At 40.5% G+C, this 17,798-nt stretch overlaps 1 protein-coding gene across 2 annotated transcripts in view; it reads left to right on the top strand.

The window, feature by feature from the left end:
* Nucleotides 1-17,798, top strand: part of LOC125461846 (rho GTPase-activating protein 21-like) — a 238,652-nt gene that overhangs the window by 684 nt on the left and 220,170 nt on the right. The window contains exons 1-2 of one of the 2 annotated variants that reach the window (XM_048551142.2): nt 249-443; nt 643-880. In XM_048551142.2, coding sequence (XP_048407099.2) covers nt 797-880 — 84 coding nt within the window. In that variant the 5' untranslated portion in view covers nt 249-443; nt 643-796. Of the gene's footprint in view, nt 1-248; nt 444-642; nt 881-17,798 lie in introns of those variants that run through there. The other variant, XM_048551133.2, reaches the window with a different exon arrangement.

The following is a 17,798-nucleotide window of genomic DNA, read 5'->3' as shown; positions in this document are numbered from 1 at the left end:
ACGACCAACCCCCAGCCCGATTCTGTACATAACAGGTTACAGAGGGGAGGGAGTGTATATGTGCGTGTGTGTCTGGATATCAGGAACAGTTTTCACATCGCCTCCTCGCTCTGCGACTCGCCACTCGGGTGATTCTATCAAACAGAAAACACCCACCGCAAATGGTTAGTTGTCAGGAGCCATTCTCGGCACGTAGGGGAGCCGTGTGAAAATCTGCCTCTGGACGGCAGCTGTCCCATCGTCTTCCTTTTTGAAATAGTTTCCACCCCCCCCCCCCCCCGCCTTTCCGGATTTTTCATTTTTGGTTAGTTGGGCGAACACCGGTTTTGTCGGGATTGGAGATCTTGTTCAGGTTCGGGAGATCGGAGGAGAAAAACGAATATAAAACTGAAATAAACTCGGCGTAGAGGAGTCTCAAGCGCATATTGCATAGGAAAAACGAAGTAATATAACCGGAAAATATCTTTCTCAAAACGGGCGTTTCCTTGTTTGATTGAAGGAGGTTGAAGCTCCTGTTGAGAGAATTGACTTGTCTGTCATCGCATTCTTTTAACTACTGTTTCAGGCGGGGTGATAATATAAATTATGGTACGAATGCGATTTGTTTGTCAGAAACTGACTCTCTATTCATTTATTTCCCAGTTTCATTGAGGCGCAATGAAGAAGAACGGGTAGACTGGCAAGTGGTGGCTGTGGTGTGTTTTTTTTGTGTGACTATTCATGACTGGATTTTTCAATGTACCGAACCGAGGGAGTGTTCTCCTGATCTGGATTCGTTTTAAATTGAAATGAAATAATGGCGACACGAAGGACCTGTCCAAATGAAGAGGAGGATGGAGATGCAAATGGAAAAAAACACCCATCTGCTGGAAAAGATGAGGTACATTTCTGACCAGATACAGTATCTTTTTGAAATAAAATTGCAAGGAGGTTTAACACCATGTACAAAGGGATCAGCAATTGATTTGTGGCTCTTGTGTTGGGCGCAATGCCCGCTAGGCTCAACAGATTATACCTTAGAGCTTTAGTCAGGGCTTGTGTATTACAGCTTTAAGCTTTTCCACGTAAGTTGTCTCAACTGTAATTATGTACGAGGGTGATTTGATGTTCCTGGATTCATATTGCAGAAAATGCAAAAGCACATCTTTCTGACTTCTGTGCTGCTAATTTAGCAATGTGAAAATTTAATTAAGCACTAACTATGAAGCTGTTTTAGGTTGGTCCTGATTTAGTCATTTATAACAAGGAAAGTTTCAATTATAACATGATTTATGTAAAGTTGTTGAAGAGATATGTTGTAACGTCTGGTAAATGAAATCTGATGCCATTTGAAGTTAAGGACATTCTTAGTTTTAATTCCTAAATGGTCACAGAGCCTGGAGAATACCTACCGATGTTTATTTACCTGTACATGTAGTGTTCTGAACAGTGTAGATGTTTAACTAAATGTGTTAATTATTGGTGCTGAAAATGATACAGTAGAATTGTTACCTAGAGTAAAATATTATTTTACTTGAAGGCATAATGCTGGTTAGAAATTGGATCGTAGAGGGAATTCATTCATTGCAAAATTCTGTTAAGATCAACCTTTTGTGTTACGGCTGAGTACAATACAATGATCATTTGTATGTTCTAGAAAGATTTCTATGGGAATGCAAAGGTCAACTGTATTTCGATATACCCTGATGAAGAGTTTTCATTACTGCCATTTCACAAAATACAAGTGGGACTGAAAAATGTATGATTTGAAGTTTACTATATCTGGTTTTTAGTCAAAATATTCTATATTGTTGAAATGTTTTTAATGTAAAATACACACATACCGTTGCTGGAAACATTTAATGGATAGAAAGCGCAGATGAAACATGCAAAGTGTATTTGTGTGTTTTTTTTGGTTCAGATGTTTAGTATTTTCTAGAAATATTTTCTGCTAAAACATTGTTTTATGAATGTCCTACTCCCAATTACTTTTCCTCTTTAATTTTTGAGGCTCAAGTAAGTTGCTCCTGCAGTGGTTAACAATATATAATCAGTGCATTTTGAATGAGTTTTTGATTTTATTGGTTATCATTGGAAAGACATAGACTATTAAAATCAAAAAGAGGCCATTCAGCCAATCAAGCCTTCTTCATCGACCTTCCAAAGAGCATCCCAACTAGACTCAGCACCTCCCGTTATCCCCGTAACACCATTCTTCCCACGTGTAATCCACCTAATCTGCACACCCCTGGACAGAATGGAGAAAGTTAGCATGGACAATCCAACTAACCCACATACCTTTGGATTGTGGCAGGAAACCAGAGCACCTGGCAGAAATCCACAGAAACACTGAGAGAATGTGCAAACTCTACAGACAGATACCCAAGACTGCATTCAAACCCAGCCCCCCAGTGCTGTATGGCAGCAGCGCTAACCACTGTGCCATCGAGCTGCCCTTAAGTGGGGAAAATCAGTTTCAAGATTTTCAAGCCGGACATAACTCCTCTTCAGAACTGAGAAGGGCCATTATCAGACTCAGAATGTTAACTCTGTTTCTCTCTGGATAGTTGCTCTACACGTGTCTCTAGAACTTTTTGTTTTTAAACTATTAGATGAAATAGGTATTAAAATGTGAGGCTGGATGAACACAGCAGGCCAAGCAGCATCCCAGGAGCACAAAAGCTGACGTTTCGGGCCTAGACCCTTCATCAGAGAGGGGGATGGGGAGAGGGAACTGGAATAAATAGGGAGAGAGGGGGAGGCGGACCGAAGATGGAGAGTAAAGAATCTCTGATGAAGGGTCTAGGCCCGAAACGTCAGCTTTTGTGCTCCTGAGATGCTGCTTGACCTGCTGTGTTCATCCAGCCTCACATTTTATTATCTTGGAATCTCCAGCATCTGCAGTTCCCATTATCTCTGATGCTATTTTAACCTCACTGCGAAGCCTCTTCCAGGGATGCCTAACCTGAAGAAGTTACCCTCCTCCCTCTGGACCAACCTCAGGGAATCTCTCTCCACCTATCTTCTTTACTCTCCATCTTCGGTCCGCCTTCCCCTCTCTCCCTATTTATTCCAGTTCCCTCCCCCCATCCCCCTCTCTGATGAAGGGTCTAGGCCTGAAACGTCAGCTTTTGTGCTCCTGAGATGCTGCTTGGCCTGCTGTGTTCATCCAGCCTCACATTTTATTATCTTGGAATCTCCAGCATCTGCAGTTCCCATTATCTCAGATGAAATAGGTATCCTAGTTTCTTTAATTTTTGATACAAGTGATTCATCGGATAAAACTTTCTTGAAAGAACAAGAAATATAAGCATTTCACTCATTAATTTTACATCTGGAAAAGATCATTCTTATTTATAAAACTGTAATGATCATATTTATCACTTGTTCATGAGAGTTTGAAATGTTTAATAAATAGTTCCAATGTGTATTTTCAACTTTTATGTATTATCAGCATTTTGCATTATTTTACAGTGATCCAAACACCAAAGTTGTTTAAAATATTTTAAGAAATACAATTAAAACTACAGCATGTGAAAGTTTTTGTACTTGGGGCATGTCGTGAAAGGTGGAGTTCAAGTAAATTATTGGGCGTGATGTGCCTCTTGATTTTGCAGAGATCTAACTTTATATGATAATTCATGGGTGAAACTACATGACTAAAATTTGAAAAGAAGCATTTTGGATGCTTAAAATGCTGGAAAAACTCGAGCCTAACAACCATGAATGGATTTACAAAAAATAGTTTTCAGGTTGATTACATTTTTCTTTGGAATTTGCAGCTTAGTGGAAGTAAGCAAAGGGTGCCAATAGAAACTGGAAGCCTGCGTCCACTACCATGGTATAGGGTCCCTTGCTGTTTTCAATGTATGCTAATGACTAATTTAAACATACACATTATGGTTTATCAATAAATTATCAGATGACAAAATTAGCACTATGGTAAGCAGTGGGGAAGAAAACTTTTAATTACATGGGCATAGACAGCCTTGTCAGGTGAGCAGAATGGTGGCTGATGGAGTTCAATCGAAGTATGAAGTGATACAATTTTGGAGACTAACAAAGCAAGAGAATATATGAATTGTTGAACTCTGGATAGTACTGCGGGTCAGCAAGACCTTAGTGTGCATGTACTTGGATCGTGAAAGCAATAGGACAACTGGATAGGGTGATGAAGACCTGGGTGACAGTTTATTAGTTGCCTTGAATATAAGGACTGGGAGGTTATAATGGATTAATATAAGACATTTGTTAGGCCACAGCTGGAGTGTTGTATGCAGCTTTTGTTCCATAGTATGGTGATCATGTGTTTACACTGGGGTGGGTACACTGCAGATTCATCAGGGTGTTGCCTTGGATAGAGTGTTTCAGCTGTGAGGAGAGATTGCATAGGCTAGGGCTGTCCTTGGAGCAGAGAAGACTGAGGTTTGACCTGATGACAACTGCAGAAATTTAAAAAAGATGCATAGCTATTGTTGATAGGAATAAACTTTTCCCCTTTAGAGGGGTTGATTACCAGGTGGCAAAAATGCCAAGTAATGGGCAGGTAGTGCAGAGGGGATTGTAAGGAGATTCTTAACACCTACGAGGTGCTCGGTATCTGGGATACTCAATGCCAGAAAGGGTGGAGGGGCAGGAGCCATAACTACATTTAATAATTAAGATGAGCATTTGAAATGGTATAGCCAACAAGGCTGTGGGCCATGTGCTGGGAATTGGCGTTAGAAAATAGATGTTGATGACTTGTGGAGAAATGATAGGGTGAAGGACTGCTTTCCATACTGCCTGACTCTCATGATTAAGATGGCTTTTGTCCTGATAATTCGTTTAAAAATTATTATAAATTAGATTGTGAAGTATTGTGCATAATGTACAGTTGTGTTTCTGGTTATTATTTCCTCTTGTTTTTACAAAAAGTACTTTGAAGCCCTTTGCATTCTGATTGCACTGCACTGTCTAAGTAATAACCTGTGTAGCATTCATTCAAATTAAGTTGGATGCTAAATGTAATTTGGTAGTTTGAGCATTAGGGTTTTGTTTTTAAGATTTGGATTGCCAAACCATACAGCAGAAACAAGTCTTTTTCTCCTTTTATAAGGCGTGGATTTTAAAAATAAGTAGGACTTGATGGCTGGAGTTTTGCACTTGGGAATTCTAATGTGTTCTCTGTTCATCAGAATTAATGAAAAGAAAATCTTTAGCTGGTGAGTGTACAAGAGGAAAAGTTAATTTGGCTATCTGTTATTAACCTATACATTGAGTAAATGTATGCATTAAAATTTAAAGTATTCTTTTAAAATTGTCCAAGGTACTATGCAATAATAGTATAAACTGAATGTTGAGAGCATTATAACCTGTTTGTGCATGGGGTTTATCATGAATGGCTTGGCTGTAAGCATAATTTTAACTATTCTCATTGAAAGAGCCTCATCCTGCCTATGTTGTGAAATGAATTTCTTTTAAGATATGTCTTGTTTTACAACCTTTTTCATATTCAGGAACTGTCTTGTGAAATAGCCCAAGGAATTATTACAGTGCAGAAGGAGGCTGCCATGCTTGCATTGGCTGTATTATCCCGTGCTAGTCTCCTGCCTTTTCCTGCACGCCGTACTAACCAAAAATATTCCAATATTCTCTTGAATGCTTCAATTGAACCTACCACCACCATATTTCCAGGCAGTGCATTCCATGTCCTATCTACTTGCTGTGTGAAAGTTTTTTTTTTAATTTCTTGTCACCCTTCCTTAATTTGCTCATCACTTCAAATCTATCCTTCCATTTTTGTTTCATTCGCAAGCAGAAACAGCTTTCCCCTATCTGCTACTCCATCCAGCCTCCCCATGGTTTTGTAAGTCTCAACCAGATCTCCTCTTAGCCACCTTGGCCCCAGAGAGAACAGTCCCAGCATGTCTGTGACCATCCTAGTAGACCATTTCTGCGCACTCTCCAATACATTCAATTCTCTCCTATTATATGGCACCCACCATTGTACAATACTCCTGCTAGGTCTTGTTCTATGTTTTGAGTTGTTCATTTTTGATATTTAAAAAAAACAAAAGAACTGCAGATGTTGGAAACCAGCAACAGGACCCAAAATGTTAACCCAGCCTTGTCTCCTCAGATGCTGTCAGACCTGAGTTTTTCCAGTAATTTCTGATTATGTCTAATTTTTTGATAATGTTCTTATAGAAAGAACAGCTGAAACTTTCTTGCTCACCTTCTTATTGGAAATGAAGATGGTTTGTATGAACTATGTAACCATTTTGAAACTACCATTGCTGAAGCAAATTTGCAAAAGTTAATCAGGCCAATTACAGCAAAGCTATTTTATGTCTGTATGGAGCTGAGCAACAGCATTTGAGACATTGGCAGCTATATTTTTAAGTATTTTTGCTTCATGTGATACTATTATTTAAAAATAAACCTACTTTATACACAATCTTTAATGGGGAACTGTCAGAATAATTTTAGAAACCTAATGTTGATTTATTTCATTGCTGACAAGTACTTTTTTCTTATTTTCCCATTACAAGCCCTTCTTTCTGAAGAGAGTTTTAGATTTTAGAATATAGACCTCCTGTAGAGAAAGTGATTTCGGTCTTGCCATGCCAGTTTAAGAATTTGAGTTCTGATTCTTTAGAACAGAAAATTTTCAAAGCTCTAGCGTTAAGTGTTACTGAATGTATCAGATGGTTGTAAACTTGCTAATGCTCTTTAGCGAAAGAAATTTACTATCTTTACTTCATCTTGGCACTATGTGGTCCCAGGACCACAGCAGCATGGGCTTTTCACTGCCTGATATGGCAAGCCAGTCATGTACATCAAACCACTCAAATTACTGGACTGCAAAGGTTTAAGGCGGCAGTCCATCCACACTTTCTCATGATAGTTAGAAGGGGTCAATTAGTGTTAGCTTTACCAGTCATGCTCAATATTTGCATTTTCTTTTTCAACCATATGGTCCACCATAATGTAGTGAATTTAATGTCTGTAATTTTTCATCCCCGATGTTTGTGATGATGTGGTTTAGATTCCAAAATTCATTGAACCGGCATTTATAACTCCAGATAACGTTTGGAAAACAGTTCTGCAGTTTCAAAGCTGTAGGCAGTGGTTTTCCCTCCCTCCTCAAACAGAGCTTGTATGTCCTCCACTGTGGCTAAAACAGATATACACAGGTCTGTAAGAGTTGCACAGCTGTCCTGATAAACTGGACCTGAGAGAGCGCAGCCAGAACCAACGTGGCTGCCTCCTACAGGACATTGTGAATGCTTCTGATATCAAAGGAGATGCATACCATCATAATATTTTAAGAGGTGCTTATGGCCTCTGTTATCATTAATTTGTGAACATAAGCTTTATGGTTTTGCTTAAACAGTACATATTGGTACATTGCTACGGCTACTTGCAAAGATGCTCTCATAAATTGCAGTAGCTGCGGCAGCTCAGTTTGTTAAGAAAACTACGACAGCTGGTCCCATGTTACATGACCTTACAGTTAATGCAAATATCTGTACCTTTCACTACTAATTCTGGCATGTAATGCTGGACAGGGAGAAAATGTTCCAAAGTTACACTGTTACAATGAGCAGATTTTCAATAAGAACTATGTACTGCATTGCCAAATATGTTTTTGAATTATGTTGAAGAATTAAAGTGCATGGAAAATAAGTCTTGTTTATGCCATGCACCTTGCATTCTGGTTCTTTGCCATTTTTGTGCATGGGTGTCTCTGTGTCTTGTAAAGAAGCAAGACCACATTCAGCCTGAGACAATAGGAACTGCAGATGCTGGAGAAACTGAGATAACAAAGTGTAGAGCTAGATGAGCACAGCAGGATAAAGGGTCATGGCCTGAAACGTCAGCCTTCCTGCTCCTATGATGCAGCTTGGCCTGCTGTGTTCATCCAGCTCTACACCTTTTAATCAACCATTCAGTCTATTCAAGTGTGTCATCTTGAATAGAACCTACTCTTGGCCTTGAGGTTTCCTACACCCTCTGGCTATTCTTGTGACTTCAGCCATAACATGCTGTTTATTCTTCAAAAACTTCTCCCACTACACTGCTTCTGCTAGGGTTCATAAGGGCAGCATGCTGGCACAATGATTAGTTAGCACTGCTACCTGATGGTGCCAGAGACCTTGGTTTGATTCCAGCCTTGGGTGTAGTCTGTATGGAATTTGCACATTCTCCCTGTAGCTGTATGGGTTTCCTCCAGGCGCTCTGGCTTCCCCTCTAGCCCAAGATGTTAGGTGGATTGGCAGTTCCAAGTTGCACCATAGTGTCCAGGGATGCCCAAGTTAGGTGGATTAACCATTGTGAATGCGTGGTTGTGGGGATAGTGTTGAGTGGTCTGGGTGGAATGTTATTCAGAGCGCTCAATGGGCTGAATGGCCTCTAGTTGCTCTGTAGGGATTCTAAGATTCTAATCTATGGGGCACTAATTCACCTGTCCTTTATTGATAAATCTGTCATTAGTTTTTTGCATTTTGTACTGAGTCAAGTCTGTAAATTTGTCGCTTGACCTTCGTAACGACTACTTTCCTACTTTTTAAGAAAAAATAAGTGTTATCATGTATTGATCACTGGATAGGACTGGGGAATGAACGGCTAAGTATCTTAAAGCAAAACAGGAGGTAATAGAGGGGCATTTACTGGGCTATCCTCATATGACAGCAGTAATGTAAGAGTTGAAGAGAGGACAAAAGTGAAGCTGGCAACAGGAACTTTAGAAATTAGCTGGGTGACCCTCGGGGGAAATAATGAATGCAGTTGTTCAGGAGATCTGAATTAGGATCAAGTGATGGATTTTAAAATAAGTAGCAGAACAGAGAGGAATTTTGAAGCCATGAAAATGAAAGGGGCATATGAAGGCTGCAAAGGCATTATTGAGGAAATCATGAATTAATCTGAAGTGCAAACCAAATGCCACTGACATACCCACAAAGCATTTAAGAAAAACAAAATTAAACGATGAAGACCAGCCCCTAATAAATGAAGCATGTCAAACTTCCCATGATCAACACCAGTGGAACCTCTGAATAGGCCTTTATTTCTATCAGTCATATGTTAAAGTGTTTTGTTTGCATTGACAGTTGTTAAATAGCTCTCAATTATTTCTATCATTCACTGATTTTAGGGATGTCTTTAGGGAAAAGGTAGGGATAAATAACACTTATTGCATTTGATGGAATGCTTGGATTATTATGTTGAAGACTTGCTCGCCAAGTTGGTGTGTTTGATTGCAGATGTTTCATCACACTGAGTAACATCGTCATTGTACGAGCAGGGTGACGAAATGTCTGCAATCAAACACATCAGCTCAGCGAGCAAGTCTATGATATTATCCACAACTCGAGCTACAAATTTTCTCAAACTTTGAGCTTGCTATTTTGGCTATACATTAAATTTAATCATCTGTATTAAATATTAAAATTTAATGAACTACATGGAAGAGTGAAGTAAGCAGACCAGTAAATGGATTTGGCAGATGAGATTTGGTTCAAAGAGTTCTGAATTACTCTGTTTTGAATGGGGAAAGAACAATGCAAATAAATGTTAAGATTAGAGAAACTGTGCAATCCAGGGTTGCAGATATACCAGTCCCTTTTAAAATTAGAATGCAGGCATTTAAAAAAAAAATTGGAATTCAGTGTTATTTGTAAGCCACTGAGCACGTAAGAGGTGATTGTGAATTTGCTCAAGATGTTAGGTTGTGGTTGACTAATTGCAAACCATTTGTAGGGCCTCATTGCATTGTGAATATTGGAGCATCGGAAATGACAGTCTTATTATGAATAATTATGATCGTGAACTTTCACTAGCAGAGAACATGAAAAAGGTGTGTTCTAATGATTGTCAAAATTGAAATGTTTTGAGAAGGTGTCTTTCAAACATTGTTTCTTGTGTTTTGTGAGATGCCAGCACAAGACTTGGGACTCTCGGAAGGATGAAAATTAAGGATGATTTCATCCAGCAACTCATTACAGAATAGACTGCCTTATAATGAGTGGCCATTAATTGTATTACATTTAAAAAGTGAATTAGCATTTATAAAAGAACAGTATACCAAGGAGCAGTGGAAATAAGATTAAAGGTCAGCAGAGATGTGATGAGTCAACTTGCCTGTTTCTTTAACATGGTACTTCTGTTACTGTTACTTCTGTGAGAATAAATACTTGCAGATGAACAATGTGTTCACTTTAAATCAAATGCATTCTTGATAATGCTGCGGGTACCATTTTGAAAGAAAATAATACTTGTGCTAATCTAGTTAAGTACATAATTCTCTTTTCAGCCGTACCCTTACTCTTCAATATTTCACAGATAATCTTTGTTGTAAAAAACATGCTTTAAAGTGATTTTATTATGCAGTTTTAATTTTAGAAAATAACGTTTAACTGTGGAAATTGAAGCACATGGAAGACCATGACATTTTAAAGTAACATGACTCCTCTTTCAAGAGGTTAATAGTTACAAAGATAGAAAAGGGAGATTGAGTTAATGAGCTGGAGACATGGTGTCCATAATGCTTGCAGTAATGATATTCTAGAGAGATATTGTTTGTTGGATTTAAAGGCATTCAGTGAACATTGAAGAGCCTTAACCCGTTGACTCTATCAAGTCAGTGTTTCAATTTATATACAGGTAACAGATGGCTTTTAGATTGAGTCAGAGGAGGCTATGGAGATGGGTGGAGCTTAGATTCTGTGGCTTCACTGTCTGTGTGTTTCTTGGGTGAAAGTTAGTTTAAAACTGGAAGACAACAGAACAGCAAATTAAGTTCAGAAGTAGGCTATTTGGTCCTTCAGGCCTGCTCTACCATTCTATAAGATCATGGCTGATCTGTTGAAGTTCCAAAGACCACACTCTAAAATGCTGATTAATTTTGTTTTCTTCCCTTGCCTTACAAGATTCTATTTACTCCTGTCTTCGCAATGTTCATTGATCCCACCTCTGCCGTCTGCGTCATAACCTTTAGAAAGAAAAGCTCTTAATCTCTGTCATAAAGTAGCAACCCCTAATTTAAAAGAATGTTGTTCATTTTTCTGGATGACGACGTCCAACCCCCCCGCCCCGGCCATTATTGTCGGATTAGTAGTGAAAGCAGAATTAGTGTAGATAGGTCAATGCAGACTCAATGGACTGAAGGGTTTCTTCTGTGCTCTACGACTGAAGAAACATCCTGTCCAACCTGTCAAAAAAAACACATCCCTCACTCTTCTAGACTGTACTGAAAATAAATTGAATTTGTCTAATCTTCTGTCATGAGATAAGCTCCTTAGTTGAAGTATCAATCAAATAAATCTTAAGGCAGAATAAATAGTTAAGAAGCGTGAGTGCAACAGTTAGTGGACTGCAGTTAAAGGCTCATGTCTCAGAAAGTGGTAGCTTAGTGCAGTGGAAAAATATTAGAGCCCTAACAGCCATAGTTCAGACCATCTGACCAAGTGGTGTGAAGGAAGCCTAATGATATTTGCAATTGGAAAAGATTTGAAACAAGTGGAATTCAGTGGCAACTGGTGAACTTGATCATTAGGTGGAATTGTGTTGACAATTAAGAATTTGGGAGCAGTCTTGAGTACTAGGGAATTTGGTCTCAAAAGAAATTGATTGATCAAAACCTAAGCAGTCTTTGAGTTGGAGAACTTTTGGGGAAAGTTAAGAATTGGAAGCCCTTATGAGAGAGAGGTTTAATAATATTTGGTGATCCAGTGTCTCTGACCATTTTTGGGATTTGTCTTATCACGTTGACCAGTTAAGCTGCAGCCTTTGTGGGAGTTTCCACAGTTTGCTTGCAAATTCATTTACTCCAAACTATAACAATCAGGATTAATATAAATTGAGTATGTGTATATACAGTGGGTATGGTTTTGAGTCGTTATCATACATGTTCAGTATGTCTATTTACCATTTTCACTTTTGTTGATTGCAAACCACATGAGCTCTAAATTACAACTCTGAGAAAAATACCCAGATAAACTGAAACCAGAGAACTTGCCTAATTTACACCACGCAACATGATTTGGCTTGCTCCATGCTGTCTTCAAACTGACCTTTTCAGATTAATTGCCCAAATTTATTTATTTTTCTTCTTTTTATGAAATAAAGGTGTTTTATAACCTTTTCATGGCCCTGAATGATTTTCATATAAATTTAGGCTTTTGAAAGTTAAAGCTGAAACTAACAATGAGAATGGCTGTCTCCAGCTCTCTCAAATCCATTTTTATAGCTGTAACTTTTCTGACATGGGTTAAAAATAGTAGACATCTTCTGGGCTGTTTTTTTTGTGTTCTGCAGTTTTAGTGGGAGGTGAAAGTCAGGTGTTAAAACTACTGGACCAGTAACCCAGAGTGCAAGGTACTGGTGATAGAACACAGAACAGTACAGCACGGTGCTGGCCCTTCGGCCCATGATGTTGTGCTGAGCTTTTACCCTAATCCTAATATCTATCTAACCTCCACCCCTACCTTATGCAATTATCCATATGCCTATCCCATAGCTACTTAAATGCCCCATTGAGGCCAACTCCACTACCCTCTCCAGCAATGCATTCCGTGCCCCCAATACTGAGTAAAGAGCCTACCTCTGACACCTCCCCTATATCTACCTACACTCACTTTAAAACTGTACCTCTACCCTAGGAAAAAAGTCTCTGGGTGTCCACTCTATCTATACCTCTGGTCATTTTGTACTCCCCTATCAAGTCACCTCTCATCCTTCGTTCTAAGCCCGCGCTGCCTCAACCTTTCCTTGTAAGACCTTCCCTCCATTCCAGGCAACATCCTGCTAAATCTCCTCCACACCTTTTCCAACACTTCCACATCTTTCCTGAAATGTTGACCAGAACTGGACGCAATTCTCCAGATGTGGCCAAAACAGGCTTTTGTATTGCTGGAGCATAACTTTACAGCTCTTGAACTCAATCTCTCTGTTAAAGAAAGCTAAGCTGTTAATGAAATCCCAAGTGGATAAGGTTGTTAAGAAAGCATATAGTGTTTTGGCTTTCATTAACAAGGGGATTGAGTTTAAGAGCCGCGAGGTTATGCTGCAGCTCTACAAAACCCTGGTGAGACCACACTTGGAATATTGTGTCCAGCTGTGGTTGTCCTATTATAGGAAAGATGTTAGTGAGCTTCAAGCAAAACTAACGTCATTTAAAAAATACCTTGCAAGAGCTGTGACAAACACTACTTTGGACAAACAGGCGCAAGCTAGCCACCAGGATACACGAACATCAACTAGCCACAAAAAGACATGACCCACTATCACTAGTATCCTTACATACAGATGAGGAAGGACACCACTGATTGGGACAACACATCCATCCTAGAACAAGCCAAACAGAGACATGCACGAGAATTCCTAGAAACATGGCATTCCAACCGGAACTCCATCAACAAACACATTGATTTGGAGCCTATCTACCATCCTCTGAAAAAAAGAACTGGAAATGACATCACCAACCCAAGGAAACCTAAACAGATAAATAGAAAGCGGGACATAACACCAGCGCTTCACCAGAGGATCACTGATGTTTCCTAGAATGGTGATGAAACGTTTGAAAACAAGCCTTCCAGCTCAGCGAGCAAACTCACATCCAGGAAAGATCTGGAGGCTTTGGAGAGGGTGCAAAGGAGGTTTTCCAGGATGCTGCCTGGACTGGAGGGCATGCCTTATGAGGAGAGGTTGACTGAGCTCGGACTTTCCTTTCTAGAGAGGAGGAGGAAGAGAGGAGACCTGATTGAGGTGCACAAGGTAATGAGAGGCATGGATAGAGTCGATAGCCAGAGACTTTTCCCCAGGGCAGGATTGACTGCCACGAGCGGTCATAGTTTTAAGGTGTTAGGAGGAAGGTATAGAGGAGACATCAGAGGGAGGTTCTTCACCCAGAGAGTTGTGAGCGTGTGGAATAGTTTGCCAGTGGTAGTCATGGAAGCAGAGTCATTAGTGACATTTAAGCGACTGCTGGACATGCACATGGACAGCAGTGAATTGAGGGGAATGTAAGTTAGGTTATTTTATATTTGGATTAGGATTATTCCACGGCACAACATCGTGGGTTGAAGGGCCTGTACTGTGCTGTACTTTTCTATGTTCTAACACGCCATATGCCGCCTTAACAACTATCCACCTGGGTAGCAGCTTTTAAAGAACTGTGGACATGAACCCCAATATCCCTCTGCTTCTCCACACTGCCAAGAATCTTTCTGTTAACCCTGTATTCTGCTTTCAGATTTGTCCTTCCAAAATTAATCACCTCACACTTTTCAGGATTGAATGCTATCTGCCACTTCTCAGTCCATCTCTGCATCCTATCAATGTCCCTTTGTAATCTAGAACAGCCCTCCACACTATTCACAGCTTGACCCGCCTTTTGTATTGTCTGTGAACTTACGAATCCACCCTTCCACTCCTACATCCAAATCATTTACAAAAATCACAAATAGAGGAGGACTCAGATTAGATCCTTGTGGTCCATCACTTGTAACTGAGCGCCATGTTGAATATTTTTTGGCCACTACCACCCTTTGTCTTCTAAGGGTCAGCCAATTCTGAATCCAATTTGCCACATTCCCCCCTATCCCATGCCTCCTTACTTTGTTCATGAGCCTACCATGGGGAACCTTATCAAACGCTTTACTTAAATCCATGTATACCACATCCACTGCTCTACCTCCGTCCGCGTGTTTGGTCACCTCTTCAAAGAATTCAATAAGGTTTGTGAGGCATGATCTACCCCTCACAAATCCAAGCTGACTATCATGAATCAAACTGTGCCTATCCAAGTGATCATTAATCCTATCTCTCAAAGCCCTTTCCAATAATTTGCCCACCACTGACGTAAGACTAACTGGCCTGTAATTTCCAGGGTTATCCTTATTCCCTTGTTTTGAACAAGGAAATGATGTTTGCCTCTCTCCAGTCTTTTGGCACTATACCTGTGTACGGTGAGGATGAAAAGACCATGGCCAAAGGCACTGTGATCTCTTCCCTCACTTTCCAGAGAATTCTTGGATAAATCCCATCAGGCTTGGGACATGGATTCTAATCCCACCATGGCAGATGGTGAAATTTGAATTCAAATAAAATACTGGCGTTTAAAGCCTAATGACAGTCACTTAATTATTGTCGATTGTCAAAAAATCATCTAGGTTGCTAACGTACTTTATGGAAGGACTGTTTGTTTTATTCATTTGTGGGACATGGGTCTTGCTGGCTGGTCAGCATTTATTGCCTGGCCCTAGTTGCCCTTGTAGTGAGCTGCCTCCTTGAACTGCTACAGTTCATGAGCCACTATAGGGCTTTGACTCAGTGGCAGTGAAGGAATGACCATATATTTCCGAGTCAGGGTGATGAATAGCTTGGAGGATAACTTACTGGTGGTGGTGTTCCAATTTATTTTCTACCCTTGTTCTTCTCAATGGTAGTGGTCACGGGTTTGGAAGGGGCAATCTAAAGATATTTGGTGAATCTCTGCAGTGCGTCTTGTGGATAATACACACTGCTACTACTGAGAGTCAGTGACAAGAGGGAGTGGATTCTTGTAGATGTTTTACCAGTCAAGCAGGCTGCTTTGTCCTGGATAGTATTAAGCTTAAAGGTGTTGTTGGAGCAGGCGAGTATTCTGTCACACCCCAGACATGTGCCCTGTAGGTGTTGGACAGGCTTTAGGGTGTCGGGAGGTGAGTTACTTGCTGCAGTGATCCTACCTTCTGACCTGCTGTTGTCGTCACTGTATTTGTATGCTGAGTCCAATTTAGTTCCTAGTCACTAGGAACCCCCAGGATGAGAAGAGTGGAGGATTCAGTGATGGTAACGTTATTGAATGTTCAAGGGGTGGTGGTCAGATTGTCCCGCAAGAGACATAGTCATTGTCTAGCATTGTAGCGCAAATGTTACTTGTTACTTGTCAGCCCAAGCCTGGATATTGTCTAGGTCTTGTTGCATTTGAGTCTGGACCGCTTCATTATCCATGGAGTCGCAAGTGTTGCTTAACATCATGTGATCAACAGCAAACATCCCCACTTTCTCCCTAATGATGGTGAGAAGTTTGTGATTCAGCCAAAGACACTGCCCTGTGGAACTCCCCCAGAGGTGTCACAGAGCTGGGATGACTGACTAACACCCACACCAATGCCATGTCTGACTCCGATCAACAGAGAATTTGCCCCTTGGTATCCATTGATTGCATTTTTGTTAGGCCACCTTGGTGCCACACTTGGCCAGATGCCACCATTGTATTAAGGACTGTTGCACTCTCACCTCACCTGGAATTCAGCTTTTTTTTTGGTCCATATTTGAACTGAGGCTGTAATGAAGTCAGGAGCTGTTCTGGAAACTAGTGGGAGAGGCAGAAGCTGAGATGGATTTTCAACTTGGTACTTCTGGCTGAAGATTTGTTGCAAATGCTCCAGCCTTATCTTTTGCACTGATGTGGTGTGCGCTTTCATCAAACAGGATGGGGATACTTGTGGAGCTGCTCCTGTCGTGATGTCCAAGCTCACCCCCACCCTGGCTTGATGGTAATGCACAGGGTTACCCAGTTGATGGCCCACAGCACCTTGCTGTTGTCCAGCCTTGAGTTGCTACATGTTTTTGAAGTCTGTCCCATTTTCGTCCATGACCAGTGTGATCAGTGTTAGCTGTTGCCAAACCGCTGTTGAAGGTGTGGACTGACCACCTCCCTGCTACCTTGCATCCATCTATGCTTGCTCCAAGTGTTGTTCACTGTGGAGGAATACTGATTCATTCAGGAGGTTTAACCTCATTCCTTGGGACTTTGTAGGGCCTGGAGTCAATGTTGAGGACTCTGAGGGTAACTCCTTCCTGACTGTATACCACCGTGCCACAACCTCTTCTGAGTCTTTACCACCTGTGGGACAGGAATATCTAGTAATAGTGAGATCTGGGATATAGTCGTACTTGTGGAATTAAACCTTGCAGGTAATGTCACGCTGTTGCTTGACTGTTCTGAGAGAGAGCTCACCCAGTGCAATCACAGTTTCTTACTTCTGCGTTGAAGGGTCCAGGTTCAAGTCTGCTGTGTCTTGAAGATATCTTGGCACTTCTGAGGAGGTTGATGTAAAAATCATTTGTTTTCATAAGTGTAGCCTTGTCCTAAGCTGGACACTTTTTAATTGATTTTTTTTTCTGGCTTTGAAAACTGCTAGTACAGACGACATGAGTTTTACCTGTCCTTTTAGATGCCTCTGAGTTGGGCTGAGTAAAATATGGCCACTGCATCAAAGCTTCCAATGGAAGCAGTTGGAGATACATTAGCTAATGGTTAGAGGTTAGGTATTTTTGGAGACGGCTGCACTTGGAGGAGCGCTGAGATCAGGACAAGGTGAGTGTGCATTCAAGATTAGTGCTATTTTAGATTTATGTTGTGGTTTTCCACATTCCTTTTCTGAATTTGCTGATTCTTGCTGAGGTGTGATGTTATGGTAGCTGGTAGTTTTTATTATCTTTTCCAAGCAGCCATTCTTAATATGCAGGCTTGCACAAAAATTGTTGGCAGTCGGTTGACACTGAAGCCAGTTGCTGTCTTATCCAGAGCCAATGTGTTCAAGCTTGTATAACCACCATTCTGTTCTTCTCTGTGCGTCGTCATGGTTTTGATCAGATATATATCACAGACTGAATTGAAGCTGGAACCTTCAGGTTTCCATGTCTGTAACATTATACTAAGAAGTGCCTTTACCCACTAGAACAATTATAGATTTATCTAAAATTTGCACACAATTGAAAGTTTTTTTTAAAAAAATGTCCTGTCAACTTCTGTACATCATACAGTGGTGTAGCTGCATTTATAA

This window comes from Stegostoma tigrinum, chromosome 2 (assembly GCF_030684315.1).
Source record: "Stegostoma tigrinum isolate sSteTig4 chromosome 2, sSteTig4.hap1, whole genome shotgun sequence".
Classification (NCBI taxonomy): domain Eukaryota; kingdom Metazoa; phylum Chordata; class Chondrichthyes; order Orectolobiformes; family Stegostomatidae; genus Stegostoma; species Stegostoma tigrinum.
This window is presented reverse-complemented; position numbering and strand designations above follow the sequence as displayed.